The sequence below is a fragment of the Cynoglossus semilaevis genome, chromosome 17 (assembly GCF_000523025.1).
Source record: "Cynoglossus semilaevis isolate Cse_v1.0 chromosome 17, Cse_v1.0, whole genome shotgun sequence".
Classification (NCBI taxonomy): domain Eukaryota; kingdom Metazoa; phylum Chordata; class Actinopteri; order Pleuronectiformes; family Cynoglossidae; genus Cynoglossus; species Cynoglossus semilaevis.
In genome coordinates, this window is record NC_024323.1 from 5,455,775 (window position 1) to 5,480,007 (window position 24,233).

General features: G+C 42.0%; 1 protein-coding gene across 2 annotated transcripts in view; it reads left to right on the forward strand.

The window, feature by feature from the left end:
* LOC103392790 (protein sidekick-2-like) overlaps positions 1-24,233 on the forward strand; it is a 111,915-nt gene that overhangs the window by 60,151 nt on the left and 27,531 nt on the right. The window contains exons 2-16 of one of the 2 annotated variants that reach the window (XM_008329518.3): positions 2,711-2,870; positions 4,938-5,044; positions 5,826-5,973; positions 8,953-9,086; positions 13,044-13,155; positions 13,865-14,055; positions 14,845-14,928; positions 15,029-15,223; positions 15,712-15,828; positions 16,051-16,218; positions 16,696-16,798; positions 18,702-18,878; positions 19,173-19,309; positions 21,374-21,521; positions 23,791-23,931. In XM_008329518.3, coding sequence (XP_008327740.1) covers positions 2,711-2,870; positions 4,938-5,044; positions 5,826-5,973; positions 8,953-9,086; positions 13,044-13,155; positions 13,865-14,055; positions 14,845-14,928; positions 15,029-15,223; positions 15,712-15,828; positions 16,051-16,218; positions 16,696-16,798; positions 18,702-18,878; positions 19,173-19,309; positions 21,374-21,521; positions 23,791-23,931 — 2,122 coding nt within the window. Of the gene's footprint in view, positions 1-2,710; positions 2,871-4,937; positions 5,045-5,825; positions 5,974-8,952; positions 9,087-13,043; positions 13,156-13,864; positions 14,056-14,819; positions 15,224-15,711; positions 15,829-16,050; positions 16,219-16,695; positions 16,799-18,701; positions 18,879-19,172; positions 19,310-21,373; positions 21,522-23,790; positions 23,932-24,233 lie in introns of those variants that run through there. The other variant, XM_025064563.1, reaches the window with a different exon arrangement.

The following is a 24,233-nucleotide window of genomic DNA, read 5'->3' on the forward strand; positions in this document are numbered from 1 at the left end:
TGATTAAATACACTGAATATCTGAAATGAATACCTGTAGCATGCCACAGAATTAAAGAGTGGTTGGTGCTGTTGCCTTACAGCAGCAAGAACTCCTACTCACTGATTCAATCCCAGGACTGTTAATAGAGTTTGAGTTTTTTCTATTGATATTTTTGGTTTTCTTCCCCTCGGTCCAAAAACGTAGGAGGAAGTTAATTGGACAATCTTAAAGCTGACCACAGAAGTTAATGTGAGTGTGAATGGTTAACTATCTCTATATGTGGCCCAGTGATAGACCTGCATTTAGCCTAGCCTTGATCTTATATTCCACTTCTATGTTATGTGCTTTATTTGCATGCTTTAAATGTATCAATAGCTACAACACACTGCAAAACAGTTGGCATAGAGACACAGTAGAACAGCGCTTCTCAACCACTGGGCCGTGACACACTAGTGTGCCGTGAGAGATCATTAGTTGTGACGTGGAAAATGTCACGTAATTAGTGCCAAATCTATCATTTATTTATTGCAAATATGTTTTCTTTGTTTGTCAATGCGTGACAGGCAGAGCAATTAAAACATCTTACGCTAGGTGGCAGCAGATGGTTATTAAAACCAAAAAAAGATAATCAGAGCTATTGAAAAGATCTTTGTGAATGCCTTTCTTCATTTCCTGCCAGTATAGCAGCATTGTCTTCAACTAAACAGGAGTACATTTTAGTAAATTTTTAGTAAGTACATTTTCAAAATAACATGCTGTATATGACAGGATGAGAGAATCAGCTAAGTTGGAGATGTAGTATTGTTCTAGTTTACCAAAGAGACACACGGGATACATTGGTCAAGGAATGTTGGAGATGGTGTCGCACAGCAGCAGGAAAATAATTCCACCCCAAAGAGAAATACATGGGCATATTGTCTTTGGCAGTGACACAAGGATTAGGAGAGATGGGGGCAGATAAGCTGCTAGAGCGACCCCTGGAGGGAGCAACAGAAATAGGAGGTCTGAATGTTAGTAGATGTGTGCCAAATCAAAATGATTTATTTTCCCAGGTTCTCCTTAATTCTTTTTAGCAAGACAATGTGTGTGTGTGGTCTGATTCCTCAGTACTCTGTGTGTCTGAACACAATGTTCAATTTTTACAGATTTCTGGAAAGACTCAGAGTCAAATCGAACTGACTGATTTCTGTATGAATACTGAAAGATTGTAGATAACACATTTATCGTCTGAGTGATCACAGACGACATGATTTGTCGATCCAACCGGAGCCAACTGAATGCATTAAACACTCGCAAGGGCAATGATGGGTGAATAAACAAACCAGTTGGGTCGGTTATCAGTTCACACCATCTGAGTGCATACAGATCTGCTTCAAGAAATGTAAATGTCTGACTGACGGGGTCTGAGTTCGCATCATTTCTGTTCCTCTCTCACTCTTGAAATCCTCCATGGCTACCCTTCAAACACTGGTGTGTTTTTGTTCTCAGATTTGGAGTCACTAGTAAAATCTGGCAAAGAATAAATTACATGATGATTAGGTAGGAAAAATAAATAAAATGCTTTACTGACTAAAGTGATAAAAATATTTTGGTATGGTTTTGCAAATAACAATCTTTATATAATTTAGGTTGGTTAGTGGAAAAAATATATTCTGTTATGTAAAAGGTTTATTACAAGACCAAATGACATAACAGATTTGATTTAATGTTTAGAAAGTTGTAGCTTTAAATCTGGGAAATGAAGAGAAACGCAAAGAGAAAGAAACTTCAGTAATCAGCTACGAGAGTGATTCGCTCGTGTGGCAGAACTAGAACCAGGCTAACTCCAAGCCTTGGCGACTTCTACTGCCACTATTAATACAGACTTTAATTAGCCCTGCCACGAACACTGGCACAATCTCCTCAGAGTCGCCCATGGCCGGTGAGGCAGACAGATCAATAGGTCTGATCATGCCTTTTTCATCAGCTCAAATGAAAGCACTTTGTCTCCAAGCCCAGCCCTGGACCATGCGTAACACCTTAAAGGCTTTCTTTGGCTCTGCTGGCTGTGTGCAGCGTTGCAGATGAGGCCGGTATAATCTGGCTGCATTTGGGAACTATAAAGATAAATGAAGGGAGGCACAGTGCATAACTCATCCTGACAGAGGAAGGGATTTAAGGCTGGAAGACTTTGTGTTTTCTATAGCAGCACCACACCAATTCCACCCCAACGGCTTCCTGGTCCCCAGTTCTCCTTTTCTCCTAACTTCCCCGAGTTCCATTTTATGTGAGTACAATCTGTGCTTTATTTTTCTCTGTCTGCTTCATGCCATACCCCCACCCACACCCACCTCTGTCCACCTTCCTATCTTTTTTTTACTGATCTGGAGGTACGGAACTGTTCATTTACACTTCTTGTGGTGGGCAAATTGCTCCTTTACCTCGTTGCCAGCACATTTCAATTTGAAGTAAAAGAGTAAGCTGCTTTTGCAGTAACAACTATTTCCTTTTTGCTTTTTGGCAGGCATTTCTGTTGACCTTCAAGTTCCCAATCAGCAAGGAAGAAAAATGGAAATGGCTTGTTCTGAGTCCTCATTTCCTCTGAATTGCTAGAACTGTATTGTGTCTCTCACTGGGGGTCACAGAATCACAGCCTTTTTTTTTTCATTTTTACACCAGTAAACCAATCACAGTCTTTCTCTCTCTTTTTCTGCCTTTCTGTCTCTCTTCCTCTCCTTCCTGACAGTAGATGACGTGCCACCTTACTTTAAGATGGAGCCTCCACAGACGCAGGTTCACCTGGAGGGAAACCGCCTGGTTCTCACCTGCATGGCAGAGGGCAGCTGGCCCCTGGAATTCAAATGGATCTACAACGGCACTGAACTCACAAGGTTCTCTTTGGAGTACAGGTAAAAAAACAAGGCTGTCTCCTCCAAAGATCTTAATACCTCATTATTCCACTTCCCAGCCATTATCCGCTGACCAAATAAGGACATTTTAGTGGAATTTGATTGTAGCTAATGGCTCCGGTGCTCATTTTAATTCATCTTTCAGACTCAAATCTATGAATTTATTCAGGACTGATTCGGCAGCGTCTCTCTCCCTTTGGACAAAACATGTCTTTTATTCATGGGAATGTCAAATTTATTCCTATTTGTATCTAAAATTGTATTCAAAATTCCACAGACAGTGTGAGCAGATAAAACTTTGCTCCGACAATGTATACTCCAGACAGTTGTTAAACACGACTCAACACAAGACAACGTGGTCTTGGGGAAGTTTGACCCTGAGCTAACGAGGTCTCAGAATGCTCTCACATACTGTATGCATTACCTTCCTCTGCTCATTCATACCACGAATTTCACTCTGGACATTGCTTGTCCGGATGATTCTTTTCCTCCTTGGACTCTCCAGCTGTTTACAGCGGCTTTAACTAGAAGGCAGCTTCACAGAGCAGGAGGAGTCTCTGTAAATAAGTGCCAAGACAAAATTGACCTATGATGGCGACAGAGAACAGAGGAAACCCTGAGAGCATTTCTTATCAAGACGTCACATATTGAATAATGAACTTCAGCCTAAGGATGCATGAATAAATATTGGTTCATATAAACTGGCTCCAGCTTGAATTCATTGGGTTTTACAACAGCTAAGTTAAACTGGACCATTGACTTTAGATGCCTCAGTTGTAGTGGGCTAAATCAGAGGTCCCTAACCGCCGGTCTGTGGACCAGTGCTGACCTGTAAGTAATTTGCGAGTGAAAAAAAATGTACTTCAGTTTTACTGGTTTACTTCATTCAAAAGAATCCAGTCCACTTTTTTCATCAAAAGATAATCTGGCAATAAAACCATAGGTCATTCTGGCTCTGATATTAACAGAATAAAGTCTAAAAGACGTTACGGCTGATACCGGCCGACTCGGTCTTTGTTACAAAAAAGGTTGGTGACTGCTTGGCTACAGTAAATGACCCAGTTCCACTCTAGTTGTCCAGGCTGGATTAACAGCTGACCTGGACTAACCTTTAGTCTAAATATTCTTGCTCAGCCTCTTCCGTCAGGTGTGTTTCCATTTAAATTTTTAGTTGCGACTCATTTTGTTTCCTGGTGTAAACAGTGGCTCGACGATCTCAGGTGATGCTGTCTGATGTCTGCCGTCACCCTCCAGTCCCCCTCCGCACAAACTCCTTCTCCTCCCTCCATCTGTCTTTAACCCTCCCACCTTCTCACCCTTCATCCTCTTCATCTCTTTCTTCTTCTCAGTGTTTGGCTGTGCTCTCACGTGGCTTAGTCTCTGGGTCTGCCTCACAGGCCAGCCCTCTACTTGTTATTCTCCACCAGCCCTGATCAAAGAGGAGAAACTGGAATCCGTTTAATCAGAGTCTACCCCCCTTCCTTAACTCCCGAAACCCCAACACCACCATCACCACCTCTTCACCCCCACACCGCACACTCATTTCAACACACACACTTGTACACAGCCACGTGCACATTTCTGAAATGCAGTGCAAAAAGAACATGCAGGGGCAGACTCCACACTCCTAAGTGGCTGTAGCTAACCAATTAGAGGGAACTCAGCTTTGAGGTTATCGTGCTGGCATTTCACATGCACCATTTAACGCCAATGCACGTTAGGAGGGAGACGGCTCCTAGAAAAAAAAAACATATGATAGGTGCTCATACGATGTCATCCAACCACCTGATGATAAGAGATGGTCCTGTCAATCACCGACTCACCGGTCTCTGGCGCCTAAAATGACATCCCCGTTTAACATTGGCAACAAATTGCACGTCGTGCTCGGTGTATTTTATTGCTTATTTAAAGCATTTATGTCTCATTGTTGAGTGCTTCGCCTTTTAAGCTGTGTTTCAGATGAATCAGTCGAATTAATCTAGCATCTGGAGTATGTAAACGCCAGGATGAAAAATGTCACTGTCTCTCACATTAATGATGACTAATGGAACTGCTGTGTGTTGGTAGGTACCTCATCCCCACACTGGACCGATCGCATGCCGGCAGCTACCGCTGCATTGTGAGAAACCGAGTGGGAGCAATAATGCAGTGCAGTACTATGGTGCAGGTTGCCTGTGAGTACACTCGTACTTGATTCTCCAGTGATTGTAAAAAAAGCTTTTTATTTACAGTAGGTGAATGAATGGATCTGAATAAATCCATTGGTGAAGGGAAGGGGTCATAGTGTATAAGAATTCTATTTTTAAATGGCATTTCCAACATTTTCTTGTTTATGTATCCCTTCATCCATCCATCCATGTATATTTATACTCTTTATACTCCAGACCAACTAACTGTATGCATCCATTGCCATTCTGACAGATATTTCATCAACATTTCATCAACATCAACAGCCAACAACATAATACACATGATTTTAATAATATATTATTAAAATCCCAACCAATCAATCCTGTTTTTATTCTCATCCAAATTCAATATCAAGAATGGTACCAAGCAATGTGGCGATTGCTCTAAAACATGTCTGGATGAATGTAGAGTTTGTGAAGTCCATTTCCATTTGAATGTATAGTTTAAATTAAAATTCTAGCTTTTGTCTTGTTTCAGGTTAATACAATTACGTTTTCCTTGTTCCAGTGTTTTTCTCTTCTTTTTATAATTGGTCACTTCTGTGACAGCAACTAATAACTTCTACAGAAATAACTGTGCTTAAATTAACATGTCATGTTTCACCAGCCGGCGACTGCCTCTGAACCCAATGTAAAAGTATATGTAATTGCAAATACTTGTAATGACTTACAGTATGTGGCATTAAGATACATTTAAAAATCAGCAAATGCACAACGAGTTTTTTTTTTGCCTGCTCTCTGAACTCTTTGTTCTTTTGCCTGCCAGACATGGGTGGTTTTGTGGAGGGGGAGAGGTTTCAAACTGTCTCCCAGGGTGAGGCCGGGCTCATCCGCGTGTCACAGATCCACAGCTTCCCCAAGCCGCAGATCACCTGGTTCAGAGATGGGCGTAAGATTCCTTCCAGCAGCCGCATGTAAGTCTACCATTATCTGGCCTTGTCATGTGAGGTTTGAGCACCGTGTCTCACAGTGTTCTACCAGCGGTTGCCAGACGCAGCCACGATGCTGTTGCCGAATATCTTTCACATCAGAGAACTGCGAGTAGTTCAATACAACTTAGAGATTTTCTTCACTCTCCACTTGCGGCGCCAAGTTGAGCTGAATGGTTAATGAACGAATGTTGGCGCAGGCCCCGCGTTCATCATTGAATCACCTCTCAGTGATGAAGAAGGTTATTACGTTACCCTCATTGACTTTGCAAGCTGAATGATTGAAAGGAAGCAATAAGCAGCGAGCGGAGGAACCAATTAGGCAAAATTGGACAAAAGGCCTCAATGATGATATGTTTGACTGATGGCTTTGTGCTGTGTGTGTTGGCCCACATGTGGAAACGATTAAAATAAAATAAAAAAGAGTGAAAAAAAAAACTCCATGAGTACGGTCCATGATTTCCTCCAGGGCATCTTAAACTTTTTTGATCCATGCCTGTTCAGATTACGCCTTTTTCCTGAGGAGACACTGTGAAGGTAATCACATGAGATTAATTGCACCATTCAGACAAATACAAGGAGGCAGTGCACAACTCCTCAGAAACCTCCTCCTAATTTATTATTTAGCAGTGAGCTTGAAGTTGAGGCTGACGAGAGAGGCTCGCACACTCACGTTTGAAGAGATTGAGGAGATTGTTGTGTGTCTCTGCCTGTCTGCCAGGCTGCAGAAACATGGAGACGGGCTTTGACCAAAAGTGCTAAAAAACATCTCGGCCCCTTCCCCTGTGAAAGTTTGACCAATTTCAGAGCCGCCAGTGGAGCTGTCCCTCGTCAGAATGAAACGCCGTAGCTTTGTTCTCCGAGGATGAGAGGCACTGATAGGACACTTAGCTTTTACTGCTTGTTTTCGCACATTCTGTCAGTCTGCGCTGGTGCTTTGCAGGTGTGTGCGCGCTTGTGATGTGTGTTAGCGCTGAGCGCGTGTTGGTTCAGTGTGAGCTACGACTCCTAATTTCACACCAAGTGTGGGTGTTTATCCCGCACCGATCAGACAGATACTGGCAGATACAAAAAGCTTAATCTGGCAGCAGCTTAGCGTCAGCTCTGGTTTAATGGGCCCTTCTCAAAGATTCCAGACCACCCGTCTAACCCGCATTTAGCAGGCTTGTAAGCTAGCACTGTTACAAAAGTGGATTTTTAAAAGGAAATTTTAATTGTGATGATTAAAAGTAATGAGCACCATGTGCTATATACAAGGATTTGGAGGGTAATTTAACATAAGGGATTTGTATTTACTGATAGCTTTTCAATCATGTTTGAAATCATCTTTGTAGATAATAATGGACGTACAGAAGGCTGGTTCTGGGAGACAAAATTAGGTTTTTGTCTACTGGCACAGAAAGGAAGATGGCAGTGGGTTGGAGGGTTGAAAACCTCCTCTGTATGTTCTAGACATGGCCTGATCCAAAGGTACTTCCAAGGCTCCACCTATCAAAGAGTAGGCTCACCAAACTGTTTCCAGGAACCACTGTGATCTTTACATTACATTACACTCAGCCCACTGAAAGTTAAAGGGTTTTTTGTTGGTGGTGGTGGTGGTGGGGGGGGGGGGGGCTGACCCCATTATGATGGAACAGCGTTCAGCCACGCGCGTGTAAATGAACCGCGTTTTTTGTGGCGGTGGGGGGTGGGGGGGGGGGGGGGGTCTGACACCATTATGATGGAACAGCTCAAATACACAAGACAAGGCACAGAACAAAACTTTACAAATCCTTGGCAGCCATTTTAATTTGCTTTTGAAACTAACTAAATAAAAAATACAGTACTAAAGTACTATTGCAGTATATGTTTGTTTAAGCTATTTAATATTATCATTGCTGATTTTTGGTATTGTTGACTCACTGTTTTGTACGTCCTGGATTATTATTTGCTCATCAGACTGTAGCAGGTTTGGTCTCCCTTTGTTGTCACGGTGAGGTTTAAGAATAATAAGTATTATTCATGTAATATATAGTATTTTATAAAGTATAATAGTATTTTCATGTAATGTGTTTGCAAAAAGGCCCTGCGGTTGCATAGTGATTACTTTATTGCATCAGAGAAAGGCAACAAGTTCACATCCCGGCTCAGACAGATGACCTGGGTGCCCATTAGCATACATGGGTTTTCTTTAGGTGCTACATTTTTCCCACTGTTCAAAACACTAGTCCGGGGATTAGATTACAGAGGGTCTAAATTGCGTACCGCACCTTTGGATCCATTTCTGCTGGGATTGGTTCCAGCTTCCCCCTAAGACGCTTAACAGGATAAAGTGGTGCAAGATAGGTGGATAGATGGATTAAACCTGGTCAACTTAGCTTCCAGATGAGGCTTACAGCACCTCCAGTTCTCCTCACTCCCTCGAGCATATACATGAATTTTAATGGCAATGAACTTCCTACTTCCAGTCAATCACTGCAGTCATGGCACAATGGCAACATAAATTCTGGACTACTCCTTTAAGACGTTGTCCTACCTTGTAGATGTAAGTGCTCATAAAAGCCGCTCTGCGCGCTTCCTTTTAGACGTAATTTATGAGTATGCATGTGGGTGTTTGTGTGTCTACGGCTTACCCTTAGGATTTATTGACTGTGAGAAACAACTAGCCGCTGTATAATGAGCGTGCACGCGTGCTGTGTAATGACGTTTGTTTGTGCGTGCTGCTCTGTTTGTGTGTGCGCCGAGCAGGCGGCTTTTTAGAACGCACACAGGTTGCGTTGGGATCTCTTGTTTAATCGTGGGTGAATCGAGGTGCCCCCAATTTTAATTGAACCACGTCTAACTCCACCTGAGGCTGTTTGTGTCCTGTCTGGGGAACAGAAGAGAAGTGGGCGAGTGTCAGGGATGGACATTCAGACAGTGTCCTTAACAGCATCATTATTAAAATGGGTGCGTGTTTGTATGTTCACCTGTGTGTTTGCCTAGTGCCATCACTCTGGACAACACACTGGTCATCCTCTCCTCTGTGGCGCCCGATGCTGGCCGTTACTACGCCCAGGCGGTCAATGACAAGAATGGAGAGAACAAAACCAGTCTGCCCATCACTCTCATTGTTGACAGTAAGTATAAAAAAACTACACGCACTCCAGTGCACGTTCTGCTTTGTTCTAACTCATTCCAATGTAAGGTCGACCAATAAAATGAAAGTCATTTCTGTACTTCGTCAACATACATTCACCGACCTGGTAAAGGACACGGTGTAGTATTCAACAAACAGCTCAGTGTACACCAATCCTACCACATCACAGTGGTAAAATTATGTCAGACAGAGGTGGGCCTTGGAACAGTGGCTAAAGCTAAGGCTAATCTCTATAAAACTGGCTAAAAAACACTTACCGCTGAGCAGACAAATGTGAGCTTGTTGACATTTGAAAATAACACAGAGTGAGGAAGTTCATATCTCAAAAATACAAATTGAAGCACCATTTACAAAATGGTGATTCATGATTTCTATCTTCTTTCAACTCCTCAGGTATCACAGTTAGGCTCCAGGCAACATTTTACTCACACTGAACCAAGTAACTCAATGTACGATTTTGAAAATAATTCAAATGTTTAGTGAAGTTAGTTAAGCTCTGACACTGGTATCATTGCCCTGATTCTGATTCGTCAGTTTGAATTCTAAGATCAATTATGAAGCCCGATATAAGTTCATATTTATATATACATATACAGTATACACACACACACACACACACACATATATATTTATATATATATATATACACTTTTCTATTATTTAAGTTGACCTAAAATTACAGGTTTATTTGTGTGTTCAAAAGTTTATCACATCAACAAAATTATTTGCTCATATTATGTAAATAGACTGACTGTACAAAAGCTTAATCATAATTACTAACCACACATATTCCATTAGCAACAACAATAATTGTTCCTCTACTCATCAGGGCCACTTTAACCTCCTGCTCTTTCACTGAATCACAGGTGTGCTCCACTGTTTTAGGTGACACTCTTGCATCACCTCGTTGCAGGCTGGCCAAATGTACAGACTCATAAAACAGAACTCCGGTGTAATTGCTCCTCACAAAAAAATCGAATTAATGAAATGGCACTGCCGAACAGAGAATAAAGAACTCACACACCCACACAGGTACACAGGTTGGATTGGAAAGTCAGCTTTGCAGAACATGTTCACAAGCCAAAGTTTGGCATTGCTCACGCAAGCATGGCTACATGTCAAAACATTTGCCTTTGCCTGAACCTGATGTTTACTCGTCCTGCCACCTACTGCCACACTTCATCTAAACAAAGTCGTACAAATTGTTCCACCTGCTGTTACTTACTTTCATGTCAACAAATCGGTCCTTTTTCCCGTGCACATAAATCAGCCAGGAGTCTCAAATGCATGTTATAAGTAACTGCCTCTGAAACTAATGTTTATCGTACTATTTTTATACCGCAGCTTGTACGCACCTCCGCAAAATACTGTATATCAAAACATCCCTCGTGATTTGTTTTATTTATCGGCTGTGGATTTTGACTGTCAATGAGGGCTCTGACCTGTTTTCTTTGCTCAGATGCTCGTTTTAATATGGTCCTCCCTCCCGCTCCCACATCTGCTCATCATATCGTTAATAGTGTGTTTGTAATTCAGTGCTCAGTAGGCATGACGCAGCAGTCTGTGGGGACCAGATATCACCAAATATCACAGCATCTGACCTTGCGCATCACACAGCTGCATTTTGCATCTGAAAGTCAATAAGGGTTTTACAGCTGCATTTGTTCATTTTAGCAATTCTGTAGAGACAAGATGAAAAAAATATGCAGTGCTGAAGCTCCTTGTTGCAGCAGGAGCATACAGATGAGGCCGAGCGGACATTTTCCTTTTCTTTTTGTTCTTATAGAGAGCAAAAATCCACAGAGTTTGACTTGGGTTGACGTTAGTCTTTAGCCACAGACAGATGTCAACCATATGGTGATATTAGCAGGTGGAATTTGCTATGCAGGTCACCACGTTGTTTGCTTTCCCCTTTTAATTAGTGGATTACACACTTGAGGTATTCTCCACAATGAAAGTTTATGAACTGCAATAGATTAATTAGCGTCTGCCAATGAACCAATCATGTCTTCTGAAAAGTAAAATGAGTTCATTGACGAGTCAACTGGATTTTCTTGTGTCGCTGGTGAACACCGACGAACTTCACAGGCAGTGAACTTCTGGTAACAGCCCTGTAAATCTCTTTGTTTATTCCCATTAACCTGTAAGACATTGAACGGATTGTAATGGCATCACAAGTGAGAACAGAAGAAGTAATTCCTCGTCAGTACATGTGAGTAATGAACAATTAATGAATAATTCAGTAATCATTTTTGCATCAATAGATGATCCACCTCAAATGGATAGTTCAAAATATTTAGCTTATTCATCATGTTCTGCTATTCTTGGTGGAAGATGGAAATGTGCGTCGTCATTATTTTTCCACTTTACTTTCAATCAATAATTTATAGAAAGTAACTCTTAGGGAGTACTTTTTATCTCCCTCTCTCAGAATTTACTTCACTGAAATGTTAGATTTTAAAACTTCTCCCACAAGTTCACTCATTAATTGGGGAAATAAACAACGTGGCTAACTTTAAAGTGATGAAATGAACCAGTTTTTTGGGGTTATTTTTTTTTTCACCCCAGAATGTTATTCTGATGGTAATGGTCAAGCACACTCTGCTTTTTCTTCAGTGTTGATGTACTCTGTTTACCCACAAGACCAAACAGAGGAACAATGGAGCAGAAACAATTTACCTACACATAAAATATGGATGGGAGTAAAATGACTGAAAAAGTCTGAAAAGAACAAACCAAAAATTTCTACTGAATGAATTAACGTTCATGTAGACATCGGTCAACATTCACTTGTCCATCCCAGCACAGTTGATGTTGACTTGTCAGATCGACTAAACTAATCTTACATTTCATTCAGTTCTTTAACATTTCCTGGACACATTCCCTGTAAATGGGAGCTGCACTGTCCACTCTCTGCTTCATTACCAGGAACCATATGCACAGAAAGTTTTGTTAGTTTCATTTCACACTCTAGTGTCTATAGTAGGGTAACCATCGTGGTGCCTTGGGGTGCACCTGCATGCTCTAAAAATAGAACTAGTCATAAAGAGGTTCAAAAATTGTACTCACAACATTCAAACTAGTATTTCATTTCATAACAAAAGAAAGTATTAGTGAAGCCAGATAATGTTTGCTTTTTCACTGCAGCCAGTTAAAAAGTAGTTGCTGTACATATTTGAAACATACTGTGTCACAGCTACTAATGTATAACAGGAGGAAACTGCAGTGACACGTCAGGGGTCTGCTCCTACATTCATGCAGTGTTTGTAGAGGATGATTCCTCATTACGCTACTTCCATTAAATGTGGCATGATTTGTACGAGTGTGATTAACAATCAGATGGCACAACATGACAATAGTAATGATAAAAACTGGATTAGGGGCACGATTAACCCGAACTAGTCCTGAGGCGACAAAAAAAACAAGAGCAAACCTCTTCAAATGAATACACATTCACATATTGCGGACGCAACACAGCATAAACACGCAATCGCTCAAACACATAGGAGAGCACAGGCCCATGGCCATACTCTGGGGAGGTGGGAAAAATGAGATCAGATTCAGAGAGAGATCACTGATTGAGGGCAGTGAATCGATGGTTGGCTGGAGGCGCTGTGAAACCAATGAATGATGGGGCTGCGTTTATTCTCCTTTTGTGTTTGTCTCAATTATGCTACATAATGGCTTCTAACACCTGGGCTAACAGTGTGCTGAGGAAGTGCCACATGCTTCAGACCCACGTTCTAAAGTAAAGACAGGCTATGGTAATAGCTGGGTTACTGCGTGGGGTCTCTACGTGCTGGTGATGGTGACAGATTGACAGTCGTGCTCCGTATCAGCCTGGTCCAGGGGCCAAGGCTCAGGTTTGCATATAGTTAATTGATTTTCTCACACTTTTTTCTCACCGTCTACTACTACTTGCGTTTATGCATGATAGATGTAGGAGGACCTGTGGACACGATTGCCCCTTCCATCATCATCCCCCCCAAGAATACCAGCGTCACAGCAGGGCGAAACGAAGCCATCCTGGAGTGTGTCGCCAATGCAAGGTAAGTTTATAATCCATATAAAAAAAAATAAAACATGAGGCTGTTAACGGATTATATTTTTAAAAAATCTGATTAATCACAGGGTAGCTGTGAATAAATCATGATGAATTGTGATCCTAATAAATATTAAATAGCCTTAATTAATATAATAAATCAACAATCCTGAATTTGAAATGAGATGTTTTCACCTGACATATTAAGGAATGTTAAATTAAACACAATTAACCACAATGAATTCCAATCAAGTATAAATTAATCCTGATTAATCACTATTAATCAGGATTATTTAATCAGTCCAAAACCATCCTGTGATTAATCAGATGGAATTTTTCTTTAAACGAAAGCCCTAACATATGTGTATGTCTATATGTGTCTGTCATTAAATTAAATTCACCTAAAATTGTGTCATTTCTTTTCATCTTCAAATTATTTTTCTGAAAAAGGTTAAAAACATTATATGCACCTCCCATTTACCAACTCACTGCCATTCTCCCTCGTGATTCAAGGCTTCACTCTGTTCTCCCTCTCACATAATCCCAGTCTTGAATTATCAGCAGTCAAAGACTTAATTAGAATGACAGATGTATGCAATTACTTCCTCAATGCTTTTCTAACCTTGAAACACAATATGAATCTATTCATATGAAAACCGCACTCCTATCTCACGCTCTGTTTTTTCATATTTCCTTTCCCACTCTTCCTCCTGCAGACCCCTGGTCAAAATGAGCATTACATGGAGAAAAAATGGCGTCGTGGTCAACACAGGCATCCGTGATTTCGGCCGTAGGTTGGTTTTCACTTTTCCCGCGGTCAGTGACAGTGGTTACTACGAGTGTGAGGCGGCACTTCGTGGCAGCAGCCTCCTGTCCGTCACTGCTGGGGCCTTCCTGCATGTACTTGGTAAAAAAATCCATTCATTTCAACCTTTCTGGCATGCTATCCTTCATATTCAGTTGTGTGTTTTTATAATTCAAGAAAAGAAAAAAAAGGAAAAATATTTTAGTCCTTTCCATGGTCATGTGGGCAGCTGGATTCAATCTGGTTTTCACCCTGGACATTTTGCCACTCACTCACTGGGCCACACGTAGAGAAAACATTGACACCTGCTGTCGAATCAGTAGCAAAGGAAATAAAGTTACAAAACAAGAAATTGAAATTAATTTGCCTTATTGCACCTACAACACAGTAGCTCCATGTCCCCTTGGGGGAGCCCGCCCCCCCATTTTGGGAACCACAGATGTAAGGCTAATGCAACTACCATACCTCGTGCCATACCCAGCTTGCAATTATTACTTTAATAATGTGCATTGCATCTATTTTTTAGATGCACTGCAGGTAAATTCCCCAAAAAAAGTCGTTAGTGCACGAACAATCACCAAAAATAAAAGCAAAACTCTGGAATCACAAGGACAGGTGTCAGAAATAGTTAAGTGAGCCGACAACGATCAAAATCAGCTTTGTGACTCAGTCGTAACGACAGGAAAACTATTCTTGAGTCGACAATGTCTGTTAACGACATCAGTGAAACGACAACGTCTCAGTGAAAAGCCATGGTTTAGGATGTCGACGTATATCAGCGGTTCACTTTATGATGCTATTTTTAAATGATTCTTTTTATTCGCCAGAGAAGGAGACATGAGTTGTTTTACAGGCATTAACTGCACAATGTTTTTGTCTTTTCTTTAACAGAGTTCCCTCTGTTTGTCAAAGAACCACCAAGTCACATCAGTGCAGAGATGGAGAAAGTGGTGGACATCCCCTGTCAGGCTCGAGGTTAGCGTTTGTTTGTCCATGTGCAGACCATGAGCAAGGAATTAGAGAAAACAGGGTCATTGGAAGAAAAATAAATCCTCTCCCCTGTCCTTCTCTGTAGGCACACCACAACCAGACATCGTGTGGTACAAGGATGCCGTTCCCATCAGCCCAGTGAAGATCCCCAGATACAGAGTGTTGGCAGGAGGCAGTCTACAGATCAACGGTCTTCTGCCAGACGACACTGGGATGTTTCAGTGCTTTGCCCGTAATCTGGCAGGAGAAATCCAGACAAACACCTACCTGGCTGTTACTAGTATGTAACCCCCCGTGGAATTTTTTTCAAAGCTATCTGCACATGTGCCGCCTAATTCTTCACATTTTCCCACCCAGTTCTCTCCCTCTTTTTTCCTCTCAAATCCGCTTCTCTGCTCTTGTTTCTAATCCTCTTTTCTCCTTCTCTGTTTCTTGCCTCCCACACCAAACTATCTGCGTATCTCTTTGTAGTGACAGATTTGTCACCTTGGATGCTTCCGCCATTATTGACGATTTATGAATCAGAGAATGTCTGCAGGGGAGGCACAGGGATGGAGGTGCCTTGTCAGAATCTCAAAGCCGTTTCTCAGAATGAGACCCGACAGCCGCCCCTTTTGTCAAGTCTATTAAGCCCTCGGCTAACTGTCTGCTTTATTAGCAGGAAGGCTGTTTATGTCTCTCATTATCACCTCTCTCTCTCTCTCTCTCTCTCTTTCTCTTTCTCTTCCTCTGTGTGTTTGGCACTGACCCTCTCCCTCCCTCCCCCAGGTATTGCTCCCAATATCACCATTGGTCCCTCCGACTCGGCCGTGATTGACGGCATGTCAGTCATTTTACACTGCGAGACCTCAGGAGCCCCGCGGCCAGCCATCACCTGGCAGAAAGGTGCGTGGGCAAACAGCATGAGCTTCAGTGGGGGTTCATTATTCTGCATTTATACTTGTCAAAGTGAGACAGGAGCCGAGGAAAGCATTCAGACTGTACATTTTATACAAACAAGCTCTGCTTCTCCACACTCGTTCCCCCACGTTTGTTTTTCCGTGACATTTCTCCAATACCCTAATCCGACCGTCCCTCACCATCAATCACTCCCGCTCTTCTGCGCAGGTGAACGTGTCTTGGCCAGTGGCTCGGTCCAGATGCCCAGGTTCACACTGCTAGAGTCTGGCAGCCTGCTAATCAGCCCTGGCCACTTATCTGATGCTGGTACCTACACCTGCATGGCCAGTAACTCCAGGGGCATCGACGAGGCTTCAGCTGATCTCGTGGTCTGGGGTGAGAAAGGAAAAAAGCAAAATAAATAAATAAACCATTGTCATAGCTGTCATTTACAGGCAGTACGTTTTGCTATCTTTTAGCCATTCTGGCTAACAGTCAACAGCTGAAAAGGAGGATTCTAGTATTTTGTATGCAAACTTTTACTTCAGTTTATATTTAGTATATCTACTTTAACACTATTCTTGTCCTAGGTTTTATCTGACTTCCGGTAGAGAGGCTTTATTTTTCTACCTTATCCACAACTAAAGCAAACAATTTTAAATCAACAGAATAATGTGCTTGGCTCTGGGAACACACTGTTGAGAGATTATGACTACTCATTTTCTGCACATAAACTCTGACTACCAGTCCTCGCTACGCACTCCATGACTCAACCTTTCACACAAAGACTGTCAGTGAAAGATTAGACCGAGTCAAACATTTCCTTTTTAATCACCAAACGACTGGGATAATAAATCGTGTTTGTGTCTGCAGCGCGAACACGCATCACTAAACCGCCACAAGACCAGAGTGTCATCAAAGGAACTAAGGCTGTCATGACCTGCGGTGTGACCCACGACCCCAGCGTCACTGTGAGGTAATGTCGGTGTTTTTCAGTGTGAGAGTGTGTGGTGGATCTCACAGTGTTCCCGTTCAACCTCTTACAGCAAGAGTTAGATCTCCTGTGCTGCAGATTGAGGAATTAGCCCATCACTTTCCCCTCACTCCTCAGACAGTCTTGATCGTGATAGAGTGTGTGCACATGCGTCTGTCTCAGAGGGACCGAAATTATGTCTGTGGAGCCCAGTGATTAGAGTGGCTGTCACCTGTGGGCCCGCGGCATTGATCAGATCGCGGGGTAAACAGATGAATATGTAAACAGCGTAATAACTTCAGACAGCGCCTTTAATTAAACACAACACAGTGGAGATTAGCTGGAGAGCTCGGAAAAGTTGCAATTAATCACAGCAGCTCCAAGTCTGAGGATGCATGTGTGTCTGGGTATGTGCCGGGGAAGGGGGGGGGGGGGAGGGGGGGGGGGGGAAGGGGGGGGGGGGGGGGGTGCAGGAGCCCATCATCTATGACTGTTGTTGTTTATCTTTACTACATTTTATGGGGGGGGGGGGGGGGGGGGGGGGGGGGGGGGGGGGGGCGGGGGGGGGGGGGGGTGAAACAGGGAGAGGAACACACACAGGAGAGCATTCCTCACAGACTGTGCGACAGACGGAGACGATTTTCTGATTCTGATCAGCATCCACCTCAAAAGGCTTTCAGCTGTGTCCACACCTTCTGTCTTTGGGTGTAGCAACTGACACAACGCTAAAACTTTTACTAATGCAACACCAGAATGCAATACATTGAACGGGGATGTGGTTGTCTCAATTAATACAGTTTGTGTTAGCGAACCACAATTATTTTTTTAGTCCTGTCATAGGAAACCATTGTGTTTGGACTATAATAATATAGTATATAATAAACATAAACATATGTTACCGGTACATATGTTGTTTTCTAGATTATGTCTGTAAGTTACCAGCATTTTTTGGAGGGTGACATAGCTGTTCCACCCTTACCTTCCCAATGGGGGCGCCATTGAGAGTAATGCCCAAAGTAGTTGTCAACCAGACAGGATAGAAATCTATGTTTTTATTTCACCCGCTCCTGAAATATTTAGGGGGCATTTTCGAATCTCTGTCAGAGCAATTTAAAAAATACATCCTATCTCTTTGTAGCTAACCTTTCCTTCCAATAAACGTGCCCTACTTACATAAATTACTCCTTACATGCCCTACATGGCAAAAAATGATGAAAGGTCTGTGTGCTACAGTCACCAAGTTGAATTTTACCACCCAGACTTGGTGAAAAATTAATTATTTATTCATTTATATATATTTTATTTTTACTTTTTTGCAAGGAATTTTAACCTTCAGGACATTTTGGCTCTAGCCTTTGCTAATTTGAGACCATGTTGTCAATTATTTAGTAATTATTTAAAAACAAAGCTGTACATGTGCTGCGTTTAGATCTAAACATGTTCTCAAGGGATGTTCCTGTTGGAGATGTACTTTTTTGTAGAATTCTGGAGGATTCCTTTCGCACCAGATCACAAACGGCTTCTTTGCCTCGTCTCAGGACCAAATGGAGTTCCTTTTAGATGTTCTGTCAGTTTTGGGTAAAGGGAAAAACAACAGAAGGAGCGAGACCAAAATCTGTTGCAAAACTTTGATGATTTTCAACAGGTTTCAATTCAAGTTGATTTCAGCCATGCTGTTTGCTTTCATTTCAAAAAGCATCAAGGGTTTAAAAACGAAAATCAAATAAATCATAACACATCTCAACACATAAGGAAGACCTAATGATCAAAACTTGTGCGAACCTTGAAGACGTCGGAGGTGCAACTTGTCACGTTTATTTTTAGACTGAGACATCTGTCCAAATGATAACTTCTGTCCTGAAGCTTTTGGACCCATTGTCCCCTCTGTCCTCTGTGTTTCCTTCAGGCATTTATGGGAGAAGAGCGGCTCGGCTATTGACGTGAACAGCTCACCTCGCTTGCGGTTGGATCCAGACGGGACCCTGCACATTTCCCAGACGTGGTCGGGCGACATCGGAACATACACCTGCAGGGTGACCTCAGTGGGTGGCAACGATTCCCGCAGCGCCCACCTCCGAGTCAGGTCTGCATAATTTCCCCGTGTCTGCCCCCTTGTCTTCTCTGGCTGTCTGTACCTCCTCCCTCCCTTGCCCCCCTTCATATTTACATCTGACTAGGCAGGACATGATGGATGGATGTTTTCCTCACTGCTTTGATTTATCTCGCTTCTCCTCTACGATCTGTCAAACCTGTCTAATATTTACAGTGCCGGGCCCTCAGTGTGCCTGGTTAATTCTGTTATTTGCTGCCTCTGTTGTCTGATTCAATTTGCCTTTATCTTTTTGTCCCTCACTCACACGCACATATGTTCGTGCAGGCAACTACCCCATGCTCCAGAAAACCCAATATCAGTTTTGAGTATGACAGAGAAGAGGGCCATCAACCTCACATGGGCCCCGGCCTTTGATGGAAACAGCCCTCTTATCCGCTACATCCTGGAAGTCTCAGAAAACAGTGAGTGCTTTTCACTTCAGCATTTCCTCAGCACCAACGTCTCCGTCAGCAGGGCACTGATGGGAGAGACCGAGATATATATTCTGTTAGTTTGGAAGCAGCCGTTTCTCACTTCTTTTATTTTATTACGTTCAACATGTGTTAAAATTCTCGGCCTCGTCTTCCTTTTCCTTTCTGCAATCAGCCAGACTGAATTGTCTTTCCATCCTCACGAATGATCAGGCAAACCAGATCGTGTTGACGGCCAACGCTCTTATCATCCATTCACATGACAAAATCAAAGAAATATGAACACTCATACTCACAAAGAATGAATCGTTGGACCATCTCTCAGCAGAGCTGATGTTAACAGAGACAATGACAGCTCATTAAGAGGAAAATGAACAAAGGATGCAGATGGTATTCGATTTTTGGATAATTGAATTTCAATCTGATATTTAGAGAGAGAGTACACAAAATAAATGGCCTGTGTTTTATCAGTATGGCTGCATTGTTATTACTAATAATAAATTGACTGTTTGGAATAAAATAATATTCAAATGACTTTAAAGAATATTATTTGTGCTTTCAGTTTTTGAACAAAAACTTTGTTATCTTTGTGTGTTTAATGTATTTTCGATCAATGACAATTGTAAATATTGAAGTCATAGGTCATTATTTAGCAAAAGGGTATGTCAATCAATCACAGCACCCATTGGTCTTAATTAGAGATAACCAACCAGTGGGCCGTGGCCCAATTTCACTTAATTGTTTTGAAAACTATTATGTATTTACTGCAACAGTGAGAGGCAGAATATTTCAAAGAGTTATTTTGTAGAGGATCTTGTGTGTGTGCCTTTCTTTAATTCCTGCTAGTAGGGAAGCGTTGTGTTCAACTAAACAGAACAGATTTTAATACTGACTACGTCATTTTTGTTTGCTGGTGCACTGTGGGGATTCTTCAAATGTAAAATATGTGCTGTGAAAAAAGGTTGGGAAACATTGGTCTAAATGTAAGAGTGTCCTTTAAAAATACTCTCAACCTAAAGTAGAACATTTAGAGCAACTGGAGTCTTTTGGTTGATTTTCTTTGATATTCTGTGCTGCTTTCAAAAAAATGAACCTCAATCACTTCATATTATTTGACTCAGTCGTAGTAACAGCTCTCTGAATATACAACCCATCTGTGAGGGGGATGTGTTTGGCCACTTCTGTGGCTGCAGTCTGGATGCAGTCTGAGTTTTTAGGAAGAGTCCGGAGTTGGTGTTTTGACAGGAGACTGTAGTTTATGCCACCTCACTGTTTGTGAAATTGGCTGTGCGGCTGTGTGCCTGTGTTGAGAATTTGGAGAAACTGCAGAATTGAATGATGTGTCTTTCAGGTTACTTATCTTTTCGATACAGGTAGTGACATTGTGCACTTTTGCTGATGGCCTCTGATATGTCTTAAAAAACTCCACATAGTAAACACAAAGCTCTACTGTGAAGCAGTAAAATTCTGTATCTATTCTGCAATAAAGTCAAAATGTGGCCTTAGGTCAGGTCCAGCCCGTAGATCCTGCTACAGTATAAATGTGTGAGTATATGTATATATATTTATATAAATATATGAAGCTATACAAATATATATTTCCTTGACAAACAGTTTCTAGATCATGGGCTCATGTGTTCTTAACAGACCGTTTCTTACGATCAGATTTTGAAGCAGACTGTCTTTAAATAAGAAGCCTGTGAGCAGCTGAAGCATTTTCTCTAAATATTGAGTCGTTATCACCCCTGATGATGTCTCCTTTGAACAAATTTGACCCTCGTGGTGACAGGAAACTTCTGCTCTGTCTTTATGAGGACAAAAGACATTACTATTGACCCTCAAAAGACATTTCTTCCACAGAAAAACAAACTGACTAATGCACTTGTGTAAAACAGCAGAACAAACATCAGAAGGCTGTTACAGGTGTTCTCTTCATTTTTCCTTTTATTTGAGGTGTTATGAAAACTTCACATCAAGGTCATGTTTGTCGTACATTAATCAAATCTTACTGTTGCATAAAGCTGTGTTCCGACATCCGCCCCTTTTTTTTCTCAGATGCACCTTGGACAGTACTGCTGGCCAACATTGTGCCTGAATCCACGGGGGTAACTGTCGGTGGTCTCATACCCGCTCGTTCATACCAGTTTCGCCTGTGTGCTGTCAATGACGTGGGCAGGGGCCAGTTCAGCAAGGAAACTGATCGGTGGGTAAAGTTTCAGTGTATTTTCTGAACAAATATACATATATATGTAAATATTTGTTTCTTTTAAATGCTTTATTTTACCATATCTGGTGCAAAAAAAAAGCCATAAACCTCATGTGACACTAAACATGACCTGTTTGACCATTGTTTTACTTTTTTACTACCATGAAAACCTGGAGATTAGAAATCTCTGTAATGAGTCCTAGATTAGCAGCAGCATGAACCTGAAGTTACAAGATCTTAACGGCATCAGTTAAATCAAGTCAGAGTCATCTGGAACCGGATACATCGTCCTCAAAATGTTTTCAATAACATTTGAAGAGACGACCTCCCTATGACTTAAGTCCTCATTATATCAATTACCGTATTTTCCGGATTATAAATTGTACTTTTTTTCACCACTTGCCTGGGTTTGCGACTTATACTCAGGTGCGACTTATATATTAAATATTTTGTTTCACATGTTTGTTATTTTCACACTGACAGCTACTAGAGGGCACTCAAGGCTTGTGTACTAGATTAGATTAGATTAGATTAGATTAGATTAGATTAGATTAGATTAGATTAGATTAGATTAGATTATACTTAAATGTCTTATGTAGTTATATTGTCAGATACTTGTCCTAGAGTTGACTGACAGAGCCATGTTGCTTTGCTTTGGTCTTCATTCACCTGAAGGAAACAAAGTCCAGTCAGTTTAAGGCTAGGTCTTCTCGAGAGAAACCTTTGAATAGGTTAAAATTGCACTTGGTAAAGACTTGATTCCTGTGCTGACCCGGTGTCACCTCTCACTCTTCCATTGACTCTCTTTACTGAACACACTGAGCGCTACACAAAAAGGCTCAGAACAGGCAGTGCATTCTTTTGATAAAACATTGAGATAACCAATTAGAAGGAGCCTCTCACACACACACAAACTCTTTACTCATCACGGTCCACCCATACAAACTGCTGCCTAACCCTGTCATCGTCAAGTCTTTTGCCACTTTACACAGCGGTGATGAACTCCCTTTAAAGCGAACGTCACCGCTGCCCACCAGGCACCCGGTGCTCCGTGCACTCGTGTGCTGACCTGAGCGCTGCGTGAACGTGCCCAGACAGGACCCTGGCACAGAAGGACGGCTGAGTGTCAGTGAGAGAGCAGGGCTTCTGTGAGGCGTCTCTCCAGCACACCTCTTTGATCCTAAACACTCTGCTTTATCTCCTCCAAAGCAGTGTGCGCTGGTGCACTGGGAAGAAATCAAGATGTCATCTTAAATTGACTTAAGGGAAAAGTCTGCTCTCAATCTCTCTTTCTTGTTCTTTTATATCTTTCCCCCACTTTCACAGTCTCCCTCTATTGTGCTGCGGCTCCATTTTTTCTCTCTATCAAGGCCCCTTTGATCCTTGTTATGCCAACACATGTCCCTGTGTGGACAGTATAATAGCGATCATAGACAAAGGCAGACTCGCCACAGCTCTGCTTTATGGTGGCTGTAAAAAGGTGGGCTCTGCAGTGATCTGATGCCTCTGATGAAATGAGATGGAAATATGTGAAACTTGTGAAAATGAACCGTTGGCGTCAGACTTTATTTCTTCTATCAAACCAGTCCAACAGCCTCAGGTGCTGCTGTGTCTCTGACTTTAACAACATTCATCAGCTGTTTCTCTCTTTCCTTAAGAAAAATATGCAGGGGTCAGGGGGTCAAATGATGCTACTACTGCCCCCCCTTACCTGGTGCTGGTGCTAAAAACAACAAAACATCTGTTTTGGCTTCCTAAAAAAAATACTTTTTTTTAACAGAGCTATCTGAACAGAAAGTGTGCAGAGCTTTTGAACCAATAGCACATTTCCATTGGAAACTCTTCTGAGTTCCAGTGAACAAAGTGTCACTGTGTATCACTGTTTTCATGTTTCAATTAACAGTTTCACACATGCAAACGACTGTGTGTTACACATCTCAACCTGTACGTGACTGGGTGCGGTGTTAAGTCCTTCTCTCGCCTTTGCATTACTACATCTTTCCTTTGGAAAGAAATTCAACTTAACACAACACCATACAGCTCTAGTGGCTTTTAAAAATGTGACTGAATCACTCTGGTTTGATTTCCTTGCTGTTGTCTTAGTGTTTGTATTGTATTTCCTCAGTACTTTTATGGTTTTATAATATTTACTACTCTTGAGATCATCAGGGATACCACTGAGTTACTGGATGTATTTATTTCTGTCTTGTTTCTGCAGTTTTAGGACTAAAATTAACTCCAGCTTATTTTCCCCTCACCGCCCCAGACTGACTCTCCCTGAGGAACCTCCCAGTGCGCCCCCCCAGACTGTCATCGCGAGTGGCCGCACCAATCAGTCCATCATTATACAGTGGCAGCCGCCCCCTGAGAGTCATCAGAACGGTCCTCTACAGGGCTACATCATCAGGTAGGGAGACCATGGCAACCTGTCTAATTTCTTTTGCAGAGATTGGTGCCTGTCTCTACCTCTGCCTGTGCCATTCAGATGTGATAATAACTGTTATGTCAGCTCCTTTTCTTCGTCTCCGTTTTGCTCGTTCTCACTCACCGTCACGATGGAATAATTGGTGTCAATTAAATACCTTTCCCGTCTGCAGCCTATTCATGTGCTATCACCTCTCTTTTTTGGTAGTGTTCAGCACTGCTTCTCTCATCGCCCCTCTCCTCGTCTTTATTGAGGAAACGGGTGTTCTAATATATTTATATTGT